Consider the following 20,859-nt stretch of genomic DNA (forward strand, 5'->3'; position numbering starts at 1 on the left):
ATCGTAAGCAAACTCAAGGAGATAAAAGAAGACTCAGATGACACATAAAAAAATGAGAAAAACAATCCAAGTTTTGAAGGAGGAAATTTACAAAGAGATAGAAACCTTAAAAAATAATGTAGCAGAACAATAACTAAGATATGGAACCAACCTAAATGTCCATCGACAGATGGCTAGGTAAGGAAAATGTGGTATGTATACACAATGGAATACTACTCTGCCATTAAAAAGAATGAAATTCTACCATTTGCAGCAACATGGATGAGCTTGGAGAAAATTATGTTAAGGGAAATAAGCTAGGCACATAAAGAGAAATACTGCATGTCTTCACTCAAAAGTAGGAGCTAAAAAATAAATAAATGAAAAAGAAAGAAAGGAAGGAAAGAAGGAAGGAAGGAGAGAAGGAAGAAAGGCCACAATAATATGTTGAACTTTCAGAAGGAGAGAGAACAGAACTGCGGTTACTAGAGGTGGGAAGTGAGGAGATTAGCAAGAAAATGGCTAACAGTCACAAGAATGATTATGTTTCATAATGATGACCAATTTGATCATCATATATTGTACACAGGTATTGATATTCAACTCTGTACCCCACAAACATGTATAATAGTTTTGCACTGACTTTGCACATGCTGTTCCCTCTGCCTGGATGCTCCAGCCTTTGTGATGTTGGCTCTTGTGACTCCTGCAGATTTCAGCTCAAATGCCATTTCTTCAGCATCTTCCTCAGACCACCCAAACCACAGTGCCCACCCCAGGCACTACCACCTTATGCCCGCCCCAGAGCACTTCTCACTATTTGAGATTACCTTGTTTTTGTCTGTCACCCCTCGTTAGCAGGTAAATGCCATTAAGTTAGATCTTCCAGGTCGGGTTCACTGCTGTAGCCCCAGCTGTAGTAGATGCTCAGTTGCAGTCATGGAATGGATGAATCGTTGGGTCAAAAAAATCTGCTTTTACAATTTTAATAGAAGTTGTCAAATTGCCCTGAAAAAGCTATACCAATTTACCTTCCCACTGATAGAGCGCCTGTCTCCCTGTGCCCTTGTCAGCACTAGATTCCTTCCAACTTTTCACTGTCTCCCCAAAGTACAAAAATCAAGAAACAAACAACAACAAAAATATGTTTAGGATGACAAAAAAGTTTTGGAAATAGAGGCGATGGTTACATAGCATCATGAATGTAATTAATTCCATGGAATTGTATGTTTAAAAATGGTTAAAACAGGGCTGGCTGGTTAGCTCACTTGGGAGAGGTGGTGCTGATAACACCAAGGTCAAGGGTTCAGGTCCCCATACCAGCAGGCTGTAAAAACAAACAAACAAAAAACCAAAAAACCCACATGTACAAAGCAAAATGAAAGGTTAAAATGGCAAATCTTAAGTTATACATATTTTACCACCATTAAAAAATTTATTAAAAAAACCCCCAACAACAGAGTATCTCATTGGAGTTCTAAATCACAGTTCTTTATGTTTGAGTGTAGTTGAGCATGATTTCAACTTATTAGTCATACATATATTATTAGCCATATATATATATATATACATACATATGTTTCTTAACTACCTGTTCATGTATGTCAATTTTTCTCTGCAGTTGCTTTTCTTTTTTTGTAAGAATCCTGTTTGTTAAAGAAGTAGTCTTTCTGTGTTCTAAGTATTTTTAATAGTTTTGATCTTGTTTATGGCCTTAAATATTTTTTGCCTGCAGAAGTTATATATCTTTAGGCACTCAATTTCATCAAATTTTTCCTTTATGGTTTTTATGTTCTGAATCAGTCTTAGACAGATCCTCTCTATTCCAAGATATCTAAATATCTCTATATATGTATCTATCTATAGCACCCATGTTTTATTCTAGCATTTTAATGATTTTTTTTACTTTAAAATCTTTAATCCAACTAGAATTCATTTTGCTCTACAAAGTGAAGTGGGGAATCCAGCCTTTTTTACTCTTCCTCCTTGATATGGGTCTTGGAGTAAGACCACTTGCTAAAAACTCTACTTTTCCTTATGGATTTGAAATGCTGCCTTCATCATATACTCAGTTTCCATATGCATTTATATCTATTTATGGACTAAATTCTTTTCTTTTGATTTCTCTATTTCTGTTTTATTGCTGCTTTAATTACTGTAGACTTCAAAATATTTTCATATTTGATAAAGTTAGTCCTTTCTTTTTAATTTTCTGGCTATTCATGAATGTTTTGTTTTTTTAAATTGAAACATTGTACATATTTATGGGGTACAGTATATGTATACAATGTGAAGTGATCAAATCAGGGTAGTTAGCAAATTCATCATCAAAAAAACATATCGTTTCTTTGTGATAAGAAGATCTAAGCTTCTCTCTTCTAGCCAATTGATTGTTTTTTGGTGGCTGGCTAGTAGAAGGATCCAAACCTTTGACCGTGGTGTTACAGTCTTCTAGCCATTTGAGTACAATAAATTATTGTTAAATACAGATGTCTAGCACTATTGTACACCAGTAGAGCTTATTTTTCCTATAAGCTGTAATTTTGTGTCCATCAACCAACCTCTCCCTATCCCCCCCCACCTCCCACCTTCCCTTGCAAGCCTCTAGAAACCACGGTTTTCAAAAGAATTTGCATTATGCTTGCAGGGTAAAGAGGGGCAAAGGTAGATATGGGTAGACCCGATGGAAGTTTCTCACAGTATTCCAGGAGAGAGATGGTAGGAGACTAACAGGGTAGAATCGATGATCTATCCTACTGTATTTGAAACTTCAGTCATTATGGGGTATACTTTCATAATTTTTGACAAATCTATATGTCACCTACATTATTATTAATTTATTTTTTCATTAATTCAGTCTTTTAAATTTTAAATACTTATATTAAGCTCGTCCTACGTAATATCCATGAAAGCATGGATTAGGTGTAACAGTTTTATTTTTATAACATATTAAACTGAATAGATGAACAACATAAACATTGTTTGTCCGTGTAGCACCTAAAATTATTTTGTGTACTACAAGCAGCTGAAGAAACATTGGTCTGAGAAAACTATTCTCATCAGTTCTCCAGATAAAAATCTCCACATAAAAGGGGCCCCATCTGGGTTGTCTGGTAGTATCTTGTATTAGTCTGTTTCTGTTGCTTATAAAGAATACCTGAAACTGGGTAATTTATAAAGAAATAAAATTGATTTCTTACAGTTTGGAGGCTGGGAAGTCCAAGGTCTAGGGAAGGCATCTCATGAGGGCCTTGTTCTGGGTGGGAATTTTCTACAGAGTCCTGTGGTGACCAGGGCACCACATGCCGAGGAAAACTAACCTCTTGCTTGCTCTCCTTATAAAGCCACCAGAATCATGCCCATGATGTCTCATTACTTCACGAATGGATTAATCCATTCATGAGGACACACCTCTCAAAGGCCCCACCATTCAAATACCATAATCACATCTCCCATCCTCTTAACACTGTTACAATGGAGATCAAGTTTTCAACACATGAACTTTTGGGAGAAACATTTGACCCATAGCATATCGGTTGCTTGAATAGGATGCTGCTTGTGCCAGTTCAATGAGTTTGGGTGGTTTCATTTGTGAAAAACATCAAGATATTCACTTATATGGTATGTGCACTCTTTTTGTAATTATTATAATCCAAAAAAAGTTTTTAAAGAATTGCTATACTGGTTTGTGCTAATTACCTGCAATAAGATCTGTTACACGTGCACTTACATAGGTTATGCAAAGAAATACACTAATAAAATGAATAATATTACACCAATTTAAAACCCTGGTAGCAATTCACTTCTTTAGCTTTCTGATGTTTCTGAAAGCAAACCTAGTCTCACAAAGACCCCAGTAGGTCTGAGAAGTGCCACAGATGATACCAGAGGCCAGTCAGAATGTTCATGGAATGATAAAATGTTGGTAAAATTACCCATAGGGCAGAATTAGACAATAATGCCAAAGGCCAGAACCTCAATATCCTTATCTCTTAGCCTTTATTAAAGGTTCACAGAGATAAATGGAAAATGCCATCCTAACTTCATGGAGATCAAATTAAGGAATGAGATGGCAGGGACTCAAATATCTTGTGCTGACCTGTCACAAACACTTACTCAGATGCAAGTAAACACACACCACATTTTTACCCTGAAGTGATTCTGGCTTTCAGACTCCTAAATTCTCTGCTTTCGCAGTCTACCTCCTACTGAGGACCCTCGGCACCAATATTAACGAAAGTTATGATATTTCTGACACTAAAATCTCACTGTGAAATAGAAGCTGCTGTTTCCCAACATGGTGATTCATAGAGCTTGTTTTGTCCTTTAAAAACAGTATCAAATAATCCAGTTTCCTTCTGTTCATCGCCATGGAGACAAATTACAAATATTTCAGTGGTTGAATAATGCTAAAAGTACAGCACTCTTCAAGGGCATCTATTAATATTCTTCACATTAAAAAAAAAACAACAACACAACTAGCTACCTTAAAATTTAATCTTCAGCTTTTCAATTATAAGTCCCACTGGTTTCACGATTATTTGGGGGCCAGTTGAATAGCAGAAGCCCACAGAGAACGATGCAGAGGATTGCTTGTGAGACCTGGAGTCTTGTTTTCTCAAGAATCTCTCAAAGACCTATTCATTTCCTATTGACTGCCATTTAGGTCTCCTGCCAGAGGCACCTCCACAATTCAGTTTGAAACACCTCTGATCTTTCCAGAACTGGAAGCATGAGTATGTCATTCCTAATCTTTAAAAGGCTTTTCTCTCCGTCCACCCGTTCCTGAAAGACCTTCTTGAGATGGCGCACTCACTTTTAATGTACACTTTTAGGCTGACCCATGTACATAATCTGCTTTCTGGAAAGCTTGTGGAGTCTTATGACAATTAAATTTCACCTCAAGCTTCTCAAAATCTAATTGCACAGGGCTGCCAGCCTTCTTTCATTGTTCCCCCAAACAAGCAATATTGCCCTTTGCGTCAGTGTAATTTGTTTGAACTGTCGAGGTAGGGATTAGTGTGAGGTTTCCAATTACAGTGTCAGAGAGCCTGGTGCCAGGTGATATAATTCTACCAACTGAGTCTCAAATGGGGGCTCAGGACATGACCCACAGGGCGCAGCATCTGTCAGCACAAGCCTGCACTGGCTATTTAAGGAGCTCACTGGCAATGCAGAGCTCAGGACCATAGGGCAGGGACAGGACAGCATAGAACCCTGTCTTGGGCAAGTGTTTGCAGATGGAGCTCAGGGTGTTGGAGGCAGGGACAGGGCAGAGGTGAGGGACAACTGTTCAGAGGGTGACAGAGGGTGCTGGCAGCAGTCAGGCAAAAGATAAAAATAGCAAGAGGAAGGAAGACTCCACCTGGGCAAAGGATTCCTTACTCTCTTCGACCACAAACTGACATAAACACATGGCATTAGCCTAGCATGTCATAACCGTGCTTGCACATACTTTGGTGGCAGATGCAAATTGTTTTCTTCTCACCTTTCACATTTGCAATCTTATGGAGACAAAGAGACTTTTATTCTTAATCTGTGAATTTTAGCTGTTATTTTAGATGGTCCAAATTTTCCTTTCACATCCACTTAGTGTCATAAAACAGGAAATTCTGGCTTTGGAGAGGAGGCAAGGGTATATGATTAAGGTGTGATGTACTTTTCAGGACAGTATTTAAATCTTTACCTTATTTTATGACATATGTCCCACATCACATGGTCTCAGTTTTATAACTTGGTATAATTCTTGTACCTGATTCAGCACAGAGCTTTGTACCCTTCAAATAACTCATCTCACAAGAAGCCTATCCTCTTAGGTTGGGTTCTCCCAGAAGCAGACTGAGTCAAGGATTCAGATATAAGAGGTTTATTAAGGAAAGGCCCCCAGAGACACGAGTAAGTGAATGGGAGAAGGAGGATGGGGGAAGGGACAAAACCGAGTAAGGGTGTGATTTTATGTGAAGTCCCAGCCTCAGCCTGATCCCAAGGGGATGGAGCTCTGGAGCATGTCCTTCCTTGAGGGAAGCTGGTCTTTTGACTCCTAACTTGTCAGTCAGTGGCCTTGCCCAAGGGGTAGGGTGACTATGGCGATAGAAAATTCTCAGACTTGCTGGCTCTCCATATGGGCTGACTGGCTCCCATGCCAGGTGATAGATGCCAGCCTTTAACTGCAAAGCACTTAGCTGAGGGTTGAGTACACAGAGCTGGTTAGAGACCAGAGCAGGTCTGGGGAGCCCATCAACAGTGCAGGCCACAGCGCTACACCTCCAATTCTGCCTGCTTTCAACATGACGTACCAGTTATGGGTCTTTCATCACATTCTGCTGCAAGAGAAAACGAACAATATCTTTTGAAAGCCCTGGAGTTGGCTTTTCATCATCCAGAGACATACTTCCTTCCCCCAGTGGGTAGAAGTGGGTGTCCCTGGAATGCCTCTGTAAGATGGAGCAGCCATCCCGGTTGAAGATGACCCGGGCCATTTGAAAACTACGGAGGGCATACTTTTGGCTTTCCTCGTCCCTTAGTTCAGTGATTTTCTGAGACAGGCACTGGCAGACAGATGTAGAGAGTGTATTCCCAGAGCCTGACTTTGGATGGCCAAACATTTCATAGAACCTGTCCAGGGATTTCCGAATTCCATCTTCCTCTTCCTTGGTCTCTGATTCGCCTTTCACAGAAGGGTCAAGCCAGAAGTTCTCAGAGGCCCAGGAGTCATTTTGTTCAGTATTTATGTTACTGGTCTCTGCAAGACAAAACACATTCCAATACTCAGACACACAATCAAAATGATCAGAAAGCAAGCCAAGAACAGACGATGTTACTTTTCAGTTCAACACACTTACTGCCCTTGGGTAACGGGCAATGGGCAGAATCAGTTGATTTCAGAATCTGCTCCCACCACCCCGGGGCTATGCTGCTTGTTTGCTCACAACAAGAACATCTTACCTGCATGTGTCAGGGGTTCTTAACCTGGGGTCCCTGTATAGAAATTCAGGGTGACTGTGAACTTGGATGGGAAAAAAATCACATTTTCACTAAGGTTTACCTGAAATTAAGCATTTCTTTCCATGATAAATATAGGCAACAAGCCACCACACTACCTTTAACATTGTTGGCCAATAGATCAATGCTGTTTTTATTTCACATTAGTGTGTTGAAGATGTTCTGAAATATTTATGCTTATCACTATGCTATGAACTGAAATGTGCCCCCACAAAAATGATAAGTTGAAGACCTAACCCTTAATGTAACTGTATCAGGAGAGAGGGCTTTTAGGAGGTAGTTAATGTTAAATAAGGTCATAAGGGTGGGGTCCCAATCCAACAGGATTGGTAGCCTTATAAGAAAAGGAAAAGAGAAAGATCTCTTTCTCTTTCCATGTGCGTGCACTGAGGAAAGGCCATGTGAGCACATAGTGAGAAGGCCGCTGTCTGCCAGCCAGGAAAAGAGCCCTCACCCGAACCTGACCATGCTGGCATGCTGATCTTGGATTGAGGAAAGGCCATGTGAGCACATAGTGAGAAGGCCGCTGTCTGCCAGCCAGGAAAAGAGCCCTCACCCGAACCTGACCATGCTGGCATGCTGATCTTGGATTTCCAGTCTTCAGAACTGTGAGAAAATAAATTTCTGTTGTTTAAGCCATCAGTTATGATATTTTATATCAGCCTGAGCAGACGAAGATATACTACTGTGAAATTACCATAGTTATTAATCTTGATACTAAATCTTATTATTTAAGCATTAGTTAAAAATCATATATTCATTACAGTACCATAAATTGCTTTTAAATATTTTAATAACTACATTTCAACAGTTTTTCTTGGTAATCCTATATATTTTACTTCATGCACTTAAAAATACAGTTTTATTCTTTAAAATTTTATGCTTTAAATCAAAATATTACATTTTCCTTTTTGTGCTCTGATAGAAACTTTTCTAAATCACCTGCTTTGACAAATCCCTGCCCCTGCTACCTCAATTAGCAGCTATGGTAAAAATATTTGTACTTGCTAAGGATGAAGGAAGGTGCACAATGCAGTCGGTGGAGCTTTAGGAAAGAAATGAGTTTTCAATTTTGGTCCTAGTTTTGCTACCAGCTGGATATATTACCTTGGACCAGTCTACAACCTTTCTGGGCTTCAGCTTCCCCAACTTTAAACAGGAGTTTTACCAAATAGTCTCTCTTCTAGAATGTCTATGGTAATATAAGGATCAGAGAAGTAGATAATCCAAAGCATTAACACATCCAAAAAGAACGTGGACACATGTTCTGTGAGACACACACGAGCCCACACACAAACAAGCATTCATTGATTCAATAAATGTTTACAGAAAGCTGATATTAGAGCAACTCATTACAGGTTGCTGCAAGATATACAGAAGGATGCCAAAGACCCCGTCCCTCACTCGAGATACTAGAAACCTAACTAGGAAGGGAGATATACCCCTAGATATAAAGCAAATGAAAAATAAAATAGGATTTACATAGATACACAATAATGTGATGACATTTACTGGGACAGTGTGGATTCAGTGGACAAATGCAGTGTAAGGGAAGGATCAACTTATAGCAGAATTAGTGAGGGGTGCCTCTTTGGAAGGTTACTTGTGATCTTATTATCAAAGGACCAGCAATCAGAGGCCATGGAAACAGAGAAGGAGGGTTAATGAACAAAGGCCAAGTGGCAAGAGAAACAGAAACTAAACTTCCCCATGGCTGGTCCAGTTCTCCTCCTCTACCAGTTGGCCATATCTTCAGTGGTCTGAGACCCTGCTGGGAGGCAGAAGGAAAGAGAACTCACACAGTGGCCAGGGAGGCTACTGAGACCAACAACAGAGACTATGCGTTTTAAAGAATTCAGTAGCATTCTATACTATTTCTACTATACTAGCTTCCAGAAAGCCTAAAACTATATCCCAGGCCCCTTAATCACTTAAAAAAAAAAAAAGGAAAGGTAAAGAAACTTCCCTTGACCCTGCTATATCCAGAGCTTCTGCCCAATTCTTCTGTCTGAGTTCCCCTCAAAGACTCCCTCGCTGGACTGAAGCTCTCTGGATGGATGGAAGGAGAGGGAGGCAGACACTAGCCTCTTTCTGGTCCCAGTTTCAGAAACAGCAGGAGAACAGTTCCTGGTCTGTACTCTGCAAAAGTGCCAAGTTCATGAAAAGCAAGGAAGACTGAGCAACTGTTCTAGACTGAAAACAGTCTAAAAAGAGACATGACAACTAAATGCAACAGGTGATTTTGAACTGGATCATTTCACCATAATGTTTGTTACTGGAACAACTGGTGAACTGTGAGTGAGACCTCAGGATTAGATGGTAGTCATGTACCACTGTTAGTGTCCTGATTTCGATGGTTTTATTTTGTTATGTAAGGGAATGCCCTTTTCTGCAGGAAAATCTGGGGTGATGGGCATGAGGTTGGCAACTTACTCTCAAATAATTTATGGGGGAAAAAAAGCTCTTTGTACTGTACTTGCAAGTTTTCCATAAGTTTGAGATTTTTTTGAAACAATTTGTTTATTTATTTATTTATTTTTTTAAAAAGATGACCGGTAAGGGGATCTTAACCCTTGACTTGGTGTTGTCAGCACCACACTCTCCCAAGTGAGCCACGGGCCAGCCCCTGAAAACGATTTAAAACAAACCTATGGAGGGATAATTGCTAAAACTTCCTTTGGTGGCCTACTTTAATGTTAAAATGAAAAACTAAACAAAAAGCCTTAGCCCAGGGCTTGGCAAATAGTATTTGCCTAACGAGTAGTATCGCTGTCAGAGAACCAAGGGGAGAAGGGAGAAGGGACAAGGGACAAGGTCTTGCAATAGCAGGATGAGGTGTCCCTTCCCACTTTCTTTCCCACAGATGACCTAGTTCAGGGGTACATTGGCAGGAAGACAGGGCCTGAGAAGGGTCAATAGGAAGGGTGGGAGCCAGCAGGGAGATCCCCACTAGCAACACTGGGAAAGTTGGAGAGTTACTAAAATTGCTCAACTGACGCTGCCATTTATATAGAACACTCCAAGTACCATGGCATGTGCGTAGTAACTGGTCAACATGCTTTGACTTACAGAATTTCAAATTTTTATCTGAGATTCATTTTTAGGTTTCATTTAATTTTAACTTGTGAAATCCAATGTCCTCAAAAGAGCCTAAAAAACTAGCCTGTCTTCTCTATTTTTCATGCAAATGTCAAGCAGACTGCAACTCATCCTCAAAGAAATGACCCTTTCCCTTTCAGAAGAGCAATGACATATGAGTTGAGTCATCTACTGTATCAGTTCTTTTGAACACTGCCTCCAGTCCATTTTAGTCTTTGATTTTCTTTTAAAATTTGCTTTCCTACCAATTACCAAGCTTTCTCTCTAATCATATGGCTATTGTGGCCGTTTGCATGTTGCTGTTTCTTCACCAGCAAGTAAAGCTAATCTCCTTCCCTTTTCTGATGCACCCACATGGGAGGTTGATGGATCTTTCATAACTCAGTCAGTTCCTGCTCAGTGGTGCATCCTCACAGCTATGTTCTAAACCCACCTTATTCTACCTGTTGATATATCCCAGACTTGTAAGGCTCTCAAATGGGACAGTAATGTCCACTCTAGGGAGAGTCCAGAGACGTTTTGTGTCAGTGATTGCAAAGTACTACTTGCATTTTATTCAGTGGGGTCAAGAATGTAAACATCCTACAATGCACAGGACATTCCCATACAACAAAGGATCATCCTTTCCTAAAATGCCAGTAATGCCCCCCTACCTCCCGACCCCTACCCTGAAGAGGAACACTGGCTCAAAGCAAACACTCACTGGCTCAAAGGATGGATTTGGGGAGGAGTGGGGAGTGTATGCTGAATCCCACTGCATTGCAGTATACTGATTTGCCCAGGGCACCTTTGCTATTGATATCCACTTGCTGCACAACACACAGTACCCATTCACGTTATGCATTCTTCCTTTCACAGACCTCCAGATGGCTTTTTTTACCCTCAGCAAGGACCCCAGTCCCATCAATTTTGGCATTACCTAAATAGGGTGGAATTTCCCTTTTTATTTCAATATGCATTCCATCATGAATAGGACATCTTTAGGAAGAAGAAAAGGAGGACAGGGCTTGATATCACAATGCTTTTGCGTGCACTGTTTCAAGGTAACCCATTTATTAAATTTCCTCTTGGTCAAAAAGAAAGGAGATAACAATAGAGATGTTTGAGATCTTTAAAAACCTAAAAATATTTTTATATCTTTAGGAGTTACAGATGCTAATTCGAACTCACTAATCTGAGACAATCAATTAGCATGGAGCATTTGAGATTAACGGTTGCATTCTGTGAGAGATGCCATTAGCCTTTGGAAACCCCGATGTGTGATGGGGGATTCTTCCAGAGAACCCTCCACGGCTACTTCTGTGGCTGATAACCGCACAGCAGGATTTCATCTCTATGACACATTTTAGCCCTCTACTCTAACGAGTTTCTGCTAAATGGATTTGATATTTAGAGTTCTGTCTCCTTCATACATCTGCATCAGTAGCCACCTACCCTATCTTATTTGTCCAGAGTTTCTTTTACTAGCAGTTTCTCATAAGAGGATCTGTGGTTTCAAGGCTATACAGAGCTGAAAGAAATCTCAGACTTAATTTGAAAAATATGGAAAATATCAGGATTTAAGGAAAGAAGAAACATGTGGCTTATGCGGTCTCCTTCCATGCAGCTCCCATGGGAAGCTGCCCCTTTCTCAGGGCCCTGCATGCCACTCCTAAGTCCCCAGGCCCTGCTGCCTTCGTTTGTCTGTTGGAGGCTTCCTGGGCTCTGTGTGGCTCTAAAAAACAGTCATGGCATGAGAAGAACAAGATGAATGGGGGACATCCTGGTCATCACTGGTCAATTATTAGCACACTGTTGATGTACTACTCATCTGTGTGACAGGAGTCAGATTTCAGGGGTTTCTCAGTGCCCTAGACAGGTTGCCTCCATGGGTGACACTACCATTTTAAGTATATTAAAGGCTGTGACTCACGGATCTGGGCTAGGCTGTATCTTCCTGCACCAGACCTCACTTTCTTCTCCTTCACACCCTCTTCTGTTCCTCTCACTCTGTAATCTGTAGAGGAAAGCAGGAGTGAACAGGATCATTGGATGAACAAGATTCAGTCCTCTCTTCAGCCCTACAGGCTGCATGAAACTCTGGCTGGTGCTCACATCTCCATCTGCATCACTGCCTTGAGAAATCTGGCTTCCTTCCTGGCCCTTGATCTCATCAAGCAAGCTCCTCTTCAGAACCTCTGCACTTAATGGTCCTTTGTGTGCAACAAAAGTTTTCTGCATAAGTGCATGATTGGTTATTTTACCTCCTTCAGGTCTCTGTTCAGTTGTTACTTTCTCATTGAGGCCTTTGGTATCAGTCAGAATGGGCTAGGTTACGCTGCATAACAAGCAAGCCCCACGTCTCAGGGGCATGAAACAACAAAGTGTCATTTCCTGTTACTTGTAGATCTGTGTCATACTACAAGTACAACCATTCATCCTAGTCCTTATCCTGGAATGCAACCAATGGAGTAACTACTACCTCAACTTTGCTTTGTGGTTGTAGCAGAAGTAAAAGGGCATAGGGAAGCAGGCACTGACTGGGAAAGCTCCATCACCTCTGCTCACATTTCACTGGCCAATGTGAAATCATATGGCCAAGCCTGACTTCAAAAGGATGAGCATAAAAATTAACCTGTTGGGAGGGGCAGAGAATGTTGGTGAACAATAATTCAGTCTACTCTAGCTTCCTTAACATACTATTTATTTTTTTTTTACTTTAATTTTTTTAAATTTTATTTTATTTTGTCAATATACAATGTGGTTGATTATTGTAGCCCATTACCAAAACCTTCCTCCCTCCACCCTCTCCCCCCTCCCTCCCAACAACCTCATATCTGTTCGCTTATCGTATCAACTTCAAGGAATTGTAATTGTTGTGTCTTCTTCCCCCCTCCCCCAGTTTATTTGTGTATTTATTTATTTTTAGCTCCCACAAATAAGTGAGAACATGTGATATTTCTCTTTCTGTGCCTGACTTGTTTCACTTAATATAATTCTCTCTAGGTCCATCCTTGTCCTTGCAAATGGCAGTATTTCATTCTTTTTTATAGCAGAGCAGTATTCCACTGTGTAGATATACCACATTTTCCATAACCACTCATCTGATGATGGACATTTGGGCTGGTTCCAACTTTTAGCTATTGTAAATAGTGCTGCAATGAACATTGGGGAATAGGTATACCTTCGACTTGATTTCCATTCCTCTGGGTATATTCCCAGCAGTGGGATAGCTGGGTCATACGGTAGATCAATCTGCAATTGTTTGAGGAACCTCCATACAGTTTTCCATAGAGGCTGCACACTCCATTTTGCAGTCCCACCAACAATGTATGAGAGTTCCTTTTTCTTTGCAACCTTGCCAGCATTTATCATTCACAGTCTTGGATATTATCCATCCTAACTGGGGTGAGACGAAATCTCAGTGTGGTTTTGATTTGCATTTCCCGAATGCTGAGTGACACTGAGCATTTTTTCATGTGTCTGTTGGCCATTCATATATCTTCCTTTGAGAAATGCCTATTTAGCTCTTTTGCCTATTTTTTAATTGGGTTACTTGTTTTTTGTTGTAAAGTTGGTTCAGTTCCTTGTATATTCTGGATATTAACCCTTTGTCAGATGTATATTTTACAAATATTTTCTCCCACTCTGTTGGTTGTCTTTTAACTCTGTTAATTGTTTCTTTTGCTGTGCAGAACCTTTTTAGTTTGATATAATCCCATTTGTTTAATTTTCCTTTGGTTGCTCGTGCTTTTGAGGTCATATTCATGAAGTCTGTGCCCAGTCCTACTTCCTGAAGTGTTTCTTCTATGTTTTCTTTAAGAAGTTTTATTGTTTTGGGGTGTATATTTAATTATTTAATCCATTTTGAGTTGGTTTTAGTATATGGTGAGAAGTATGGGTCTAGTTTCATTCTCCTGCATATGGATATCTAGTTATCCCAGCACCATTTGCTGAAGAGGCAGTCTCTTCCCCAGTGTATAGGCTTGGTGCCTTTGTCAAAGATCAGATGGCTGTAGGTGTGTGGGTTGATTTCTGGATTCTCTATTCTAGTCCATTGATCAGTGTGTCTGTTTTTATGCCAGTTCCATGCTGTTTTGTTTATTATAGCTTTGTAGTATAGCTTAAATTCAAGGTAGTTTTATGCCTCCAGCTTTATTTATTTATTTTTTTGCTCTGAATTGCTTTGGCTATGCGTGTTCTTTTGTTATTCCATAGAAATGTCTGCATAGTTTTTTCCATTTCTGAGAAAAATGTCATTGGAATTTTGATGGGGATTGCATTGAATTTGTATTTCACTTTGGGTAGTATGGACATTTTCACAATGTTGATTCTTTCAATCCAAGAGCATGGGATATCTTTCCATCTTCTTGTGTCCTCTTTAATTTCTCTCAGCAGCTTTAACACACCCTATTTAAAACTGCATTTCCCATATTCACATTAGCCAAAGGTGGAAGCAACCCAGTGCCCAATGTCAGATGAATGAATAAACAAAGTGTGGCATGTGCATACAGTGGAATAATATCCAGGCTTAAAAAGGGAGGACATTCTGACACATGCTACAACATGGATGAAACTTGACATTATGCTAAATGAAATATGGCAGCTGTGGCTATGGCGGTGGCTGTGGTGGGCGGCCCATGTGGAAGTAGTGTTTTTGGTGTGCTTCTGGGTGCGGGATGCTGCCCTCAGCTCCCACCTAGGACCCTGGGCATGCTCTGCTTCTTGCTTGCTTGAGAGTGGAGGGGGCTGCCCTTGGCTCCTGCCTAGGACATCTCCCTGCCCTACCACACTCAGTTACTTGCTGCTAGAGAAATTGTCTTGTGGGGTGTGGCAGATATCTGTAAGCATATGGTGAGGTATCACCAACACATTGAATATTGAAGATCAGAAATAGAATGACCTTGAGTACTTGTGTAAGCCACTGTACCGACACTGGAATCAGTAGGCTCTGGACTTATGTGAGATGAATAAACCCCACTACATTAGCCACTGTTCACTGTGTACTATTACTAGGGTAACTAGTACTCACTGAGGTGACTGGGAAGTTTGCCCAGGACAGTCCTGGTTTATGCCCATTGTCTCAATTAATAATTAATAGCACCTTCTTTCACTTTCAAAAGGTTCCTGGGTCACATGACTCATTACATGTGTGCATGCATCAAGACACATTACATATATAAGCTGATGCTGGAGGAGGGGCAGATACACCTGGGTTAACAGTGACAAGTTCCTACCACACACTCTGATGTCTCAGGAGCTGAAATTTGATGCTAGAAATAATCCTAATCTATGGTATAAATAATAAGATGTCTACAGGCTTGTTTTCTTTTGTTTTTTGCTCAACCTTCCATGGATTTGTTCTAGTACACTCCAAGACTATCCTGTTTTCCTTTTCCCTCTTTTCAAAGCTGGCATTTCTTCTACTCCCCTGCTGTCTAAGAACCTTTTGGTCACTGCCCAGCAAGTGACTCACTCTACCCATCAGCACCTCGCTAGATTCCTCTTTCTGGTGTCATCTGGCTTTTTCCCCACTACATAACAACACCAGTGTTGGGAGTTCTAAGGCACCTTACTTCCTATTTTACTAACATAAAATTAATGATAAAAAAAATCAATAAGCTTAAGCCTCCTTTTTTTCTGATAGCAACCCCACCATCCATGGTTTATACATTTTAGAATTTGCAACTGTTTCTTTAAAGGTCAAAAACCAAATACTTACAAAGAAAGGTATGTGGATATCAAGATATTTAATGCAAATTAACACTTCAAAAGGATGGTTGGGTCAGGTGCTTTTGAAACTACAGTCTCTGTACTTGTTTACATCTGAAAGTTAAAACTGGATGAATCACCCAGAGGGGAAGTGGCATATGCTGTCATTCTTCATCCTAATGACAAACAGATGCAATGGGCAGAGGCCAGGTCTTGCAGGAGGCCACTGTTGAGGAATAAAATAAATGCAGGAAAAAGTCAAAGACATGTGTGATCAGTAAATAGCCCTAAAATTAGGTGCTAGGGCACTTTAACAAGAACAATGTTCTGATTTGTAAGCTATCTTACTTTTATCTCGGCATTTTATATTTTAATTAAGAAATTAAAATGTTGTACAAATTACAGAGAACTAAAACATCCAAGTTCACACCACCCCAAATGAACAATTAACATATTGTCATATTTGCTTCAAATCTTTTTTTCTTATTAAACATTTCAATTAACATCGACTGCTTCATAGATATTAATTTGGTTCCTTCCAGTCCATTTTTGTACCTTATGTACACATGTATCCATGAGAAATATAGTGTTGCTTTGTGTGTGGTGATCATTTTAATTTCACTTTCAATATATGAAGTTTTGCATCTTGGTTTTTTTTTTTAATTTTGCTTTCAATATACAAAGTTTTGCATTCTACTTTAGGATTTTTTACTTCTAGCCATTATTGATGTATATAAATCTGCTTTGTAGTATTCTAATACAGGAAGATACGGCATTATTTTCATCCATTCTCTTGCTGATGGACATGTAGGTTGTATATAATTTTTCACTATCACAAATGAGGTCTCAGTGGGCCTCCCGATACATACCTCCTTATGCACACATGCAAGACTTTCTCTGGAAATATGTTCAGAAACAGAATTATGGATTTGAAGGGAATGTGTATTTTCAATTTTACTAGATTCTGCCACAATACTCTCCCAAGTGGTTGTGGCAATTACATTCCCACCAGTAGTGCCTGGGTTTTCCTTTTCCTCCACATGTTTGCCAAACTCTGATATTTTCACACATTTCAAATTGTAGCTCCTTATATGGGTTTGCCTTTCCCTGGTTACTAGTAAGCCTGCGTTGTTTTGCATACACTTATGGGCCATTTGGGCTTCCTATTCTGTGAATTGCTTATTTACCATTTTTCTGTTGGGGTTTTTTTTTCGCTCCTTCTCTCTTTTATCTTATTTATTTTTAATAGCATATGAAATAATTACAAAGAAAACATTTTTGTCTGACCTTTTTGTTTTTGATTAATCTCATAACTAGATAGCTCCAGTTTCTTACACAGAAGGGAATAAAAAGAATATGACGGTGAAATAAAGACTTCCTGAGAAGCCACACGGTTTGTTTTTGTTTTAAAGGCAAATCTTTTCAAGCAACACAACCCTCACAGTGTCAACTTATCATGACCAAAAGGTGACACTGGATTTCAACTCCACTTAGTAAAGAAGTCATGCACCAAGCTGGACACAAGAGCAGGGAAAACATCTGGCTCCACCACTTCTTATTTTCCAGACAAGAAAACTGAAACAAGGACCAAGTCTCTAGAATCAGTGGATGAAGGGGTTGGCAATTAGAACACAGAAAAGGTCTATCTGTCCTCAATTTTCTTAATTAGTAGGATCTTCGTGTGGTTGTCGTTTGCCATAATTAGGGCCAGTGATAGCCTTGCATGTTGCTGATGATAAGCTAGGCAGGGGAGTTCAAGGGCCTCCCTAAATGATTTAGAGAATAAAAGTTTAGGAACTACTGGCTTAGATCATAAAAATGCTTAACAATTCTCTTCTTTACTATGAGACTGAGGCCTTCCCTGAGGCTTGATTTAAAACAGCTTGAGTTTGCATTTTGTCATAAAGGAGTAACCAAGTTAAACTATCAGAACCTAAAAGCTAAAAAAAACATGGCAAATTATCTGGTTCAACTCTCTCACTTTCTGGACTAGAACCTTATAGCTAGAGCTGGAACAAGAACTACTGAGCCCATCCATGTTCTGGGGAATGGCTTTAAGGCATTTGTGCACCTGAGTCCTAAAAGGGGACAATGAGACAAGGTGGTCAAAGGAATTGGAGAGACAATTTCCTTCGGGCACCATTTGGATTCAGGAGTTTCACTGAAACAGTAAAGCCATAGTTTAAAAAAACAAATTCCCCCCAAATGGTTTTTAAGCTTTCATTGCACACAGGCAGTTTCAACAGATTTGTTCATATCCTAGCCTAGATGAGAGATCATACTTGTGAGCAGAAAGGAAAAGCAAGTGATTTGGATCTCGGTTGCTATGGCAACATTGCTATTTTGATTAAGCCTGTTTACTTCTGCAGAGTTAAGTTAAATGTGAGCAGCTAATAAAGATGATGCTTAAAACTTTAACATTACCTGTAAGAAAAATATAAGCACTTTAAAAAAATGATGCTTGAAGCACTACCGGATACATATATTTTTTTAAATTAAGTAATTTATTTTAATTGACACACTATAGTTGTACATACTTATGGGGTACAATCTGATGTCTTGATACATACATGTGTTGTATAATGATAGGGTCAGGGTAGTTAATATATCCATTGCCTCATGCATTTATCATTTCTTTGTGATGAAAACATTCAAAAGCTTCTCCTCTAGCTATTACAGAATATATAAAATTTAGCTGTTAACCATAGTTACCTTACCATGCCATAGAATACCAGAACTTATTCCTCCTATCTAATTGTAATTTTATACCCATTGGCCAACCTCTCCCTACTTTTCCTTTCCTTCCTCCCCTTCCCCAGTCTCTGGTAACTACTGGTCTACTCTCTTCCTCTATAATATCAACATTTTTTTTTTTTTTTAGATTCCACATATAAGTGAGATCATGCAGTATTTGTCTTTCTGGGCTTGGCTTACTTCACTTAACCTGATAGTCTTCAGTTCCATTCATGTTGCTGCAAATGACAGAATTTCTGTGTGTGTGTGTGTGTGTGTGTGTGTGTGTGTGTGTGTGTGTGTGTGTGTGTGTGTGTGTGTGTGTGTGTGTGGCTGTGGCTGAATAGTATTCCACTGTGTGTGTATACGTTGGATGGAATGTTCTGTAAATGTCTGTAAAGTTCATTTGGTCTATGGTGCAGTTTAAGTCAGATGTTTCTTTACGCTCTGTCTAGATGATTAGATACATACTTAGCAGGGATATCATTCCCATTTGCTGGAGAAGCAGAAACCTCATCCTTTATCCTGAAGAGGAATGCGGGCCTCCCACAGTCTGTCCAGATTGACAAGTGAATATTCGGTGATTTTTAAGATTTAAAGAGGAACAAAACAGTTTTCCTATCAAAACAGAGTCAGTTCCAGTGTTGACATCGGCAATAAGACTTTCCAAAAGGGAACATCTGTGACAGAGAAGGAAAATCTGATGTTTTTCTATACATAGCTGAATTTTTACTAGATGCAAATTTTTGCAGACAGATTTTGCTCCACATCAAATCAACATTAAGTACATCTACAAAGTCACAGTCTACGAAGTCACAGACTGAATTGTAAACAGAATGAAATTATATAGCTGAGTGCTCCCTCTTCAAAGTAATAACCCTAGGGGCCAAGCTCCTTTATTTCTAAAAGGCTGACATTGCTCAGAACATGTGGGAGCCTCTTTGAAAATGTCTTCACTCCCTCTGGAAGCTTCTTCTGAATATACTCATTGATGACAAATCTTCATCCTCAGAGGACAGAATTGCCTTTTATAGAAACTGTCAAGAGCCATTAGGAGTAAATGTGGTAAACAGAACAGGTGATCAAGCAGAATAACATGGCATTGTGGAGAAAGCAAGGTTTATCTACAAGAGGAAATTTATTTTCTTATATTTTACATGCTGATTGGGAAAGCAATTCTCATGAAGGAATTCCAAATCAGTTCGGTGCAATGGCGGGCAGCACAGTTTCAATGTGTACATACTTTCAAATTTGTTATCTTGTATAGTGGATTTAAGTTCTGGACTTGATAAAAGTTCATAGTCATAGATCAGAAATCTGAACAATTTTGTTCTAACAAAAGAGATGTTTGTGAGCATGATCTTTGAATTTAGAAGACTTGAGCTATGTGACCTTGGGCAAATTGCTTAACATCTTTGAATCTCAATTGGGATAATAATAGCTCCTAATTTATAGGACTGTTGTAAGAAATAAATTATTTATTAGCATAAAGCCTAGCACACAGTAAGTGCTCAATAAATAAAAGATACATTGTAATTACCACAGTAACAAGAGTAGCACCCAGAGTTGTTATATCTAAGTATTGAAGTGTTTGTCATTTAACATCTAGGAATTTAAAAAGTGAATTGTAAATGCTCCAGTATATCTACTACACAGTGATAGATGCATACCATAAGGAAAGTCCAGACGACCAAGCATTCATTCGTGACTGGAAGGAACGTCACCTTTACCAATAGCGACTGCCCCATCCTGGTATCAGAGCTGAAGATATGACTCATAGTGAATATTACCCATCTCACAGCAGTAGGACTATGACTATAGAGAGGTCCCAGGTGCACCCTTTGCAAAGCAAACATGATCTCAGCGTGGGTGGAAACAGCAGGTGCCTCAGTGTGTGGGAGTGTCAAACACAGAAGCCCAGGCTGGTGGAGTGCTCCAGCTGTCCCCAGTCACACCCCTCCATGGGGGACCAGCACCAGAGTGTGGGTGAGACTGAAATGATTCAACCTCCAGAGAGCCTGATGGTGGTGGTGATTTTATAAGTTGATGGTAACTATAAATCAAGCAAAGAGCTTCAGGGAAAAGTTTGGGTTAGTAAATACATTAAAGAAGAAGAAACATGCTGCATTTAAAAAACAAAAAAAAAGATTGTGAAATTAGGCAGAAAAGATCTAGGGTTGAGCATCACATATTGCACACAGGTATTGATATTCAACTTTGTACCTCACGGATATGTACAATTGACTATGTTAAAATAAAAAATAAAAATAAATAAGTAAATGAATAAGAAAAGATCTAGCGTTCGCAGAATGATTGCTGGCCAAGTCAGAATTGCAATGCTGAGCTGAATTTAAA

At 39.5% G+C, this 20,859-nt stretch overlaps 1 protein-coding gene across 8 annotated transcripts in view; it reads right to left on the reverse strand.

Annotated features, from left to right (window-relative positions):
• Nucleotides 1-5,829: 5,829 nt before the first annotated feature.
• SHLD1 (shieldin complex subunit 1) overlaps nt 5,830-20,859 on the reverse strand; it is a 96,732-nt gene continuing 81,702 nt past the window's right edge. For 4 of the 8 annotated variants that reach the window (XM_063103177.1, XM_063103188.1, XM_063103167.1 and 1 more), the window contains 2 exons: nt 11,993-12,076; nt 5,830-6,721 (listed from right to left, as the gene is read on the reverse strand). In XM_063103177.1, coding sequence (XP_062959247.1) covers nt 6,279-6,721; nt 11,993-12,076 — 527 coding nt within the window. In that variant the 3' untranslated portion in view covers nt 5,830-6,278. Of the gene's footprint in view, nt 6,722-9,028; nt 9,121-11,992; nt 12,077-15,849; nt 15,998-20,859 lie in introns of those variants that run through there. The other 4 variants (XM_063103207.1, XM_063103198.1, XM_063103222.1 and 1 more) reach the window with 4 other exon arrangements.

The sequence above is a fragment of the Cynocephalus volans genome, chromosome 1 (genome assembly GCF_027409185.1).
Source record: "Cynocephalus volans isolate mCynVol1 chromosome 1, mCynVol1.pri, whole genome shotgun sequence".
Lineage (NCBI taxonomy): Eukaryota > Metazoa > Chordata > Mammalia > Dermoptera > Cynocephalidae > Cynocephalus > Cynocephalus volans.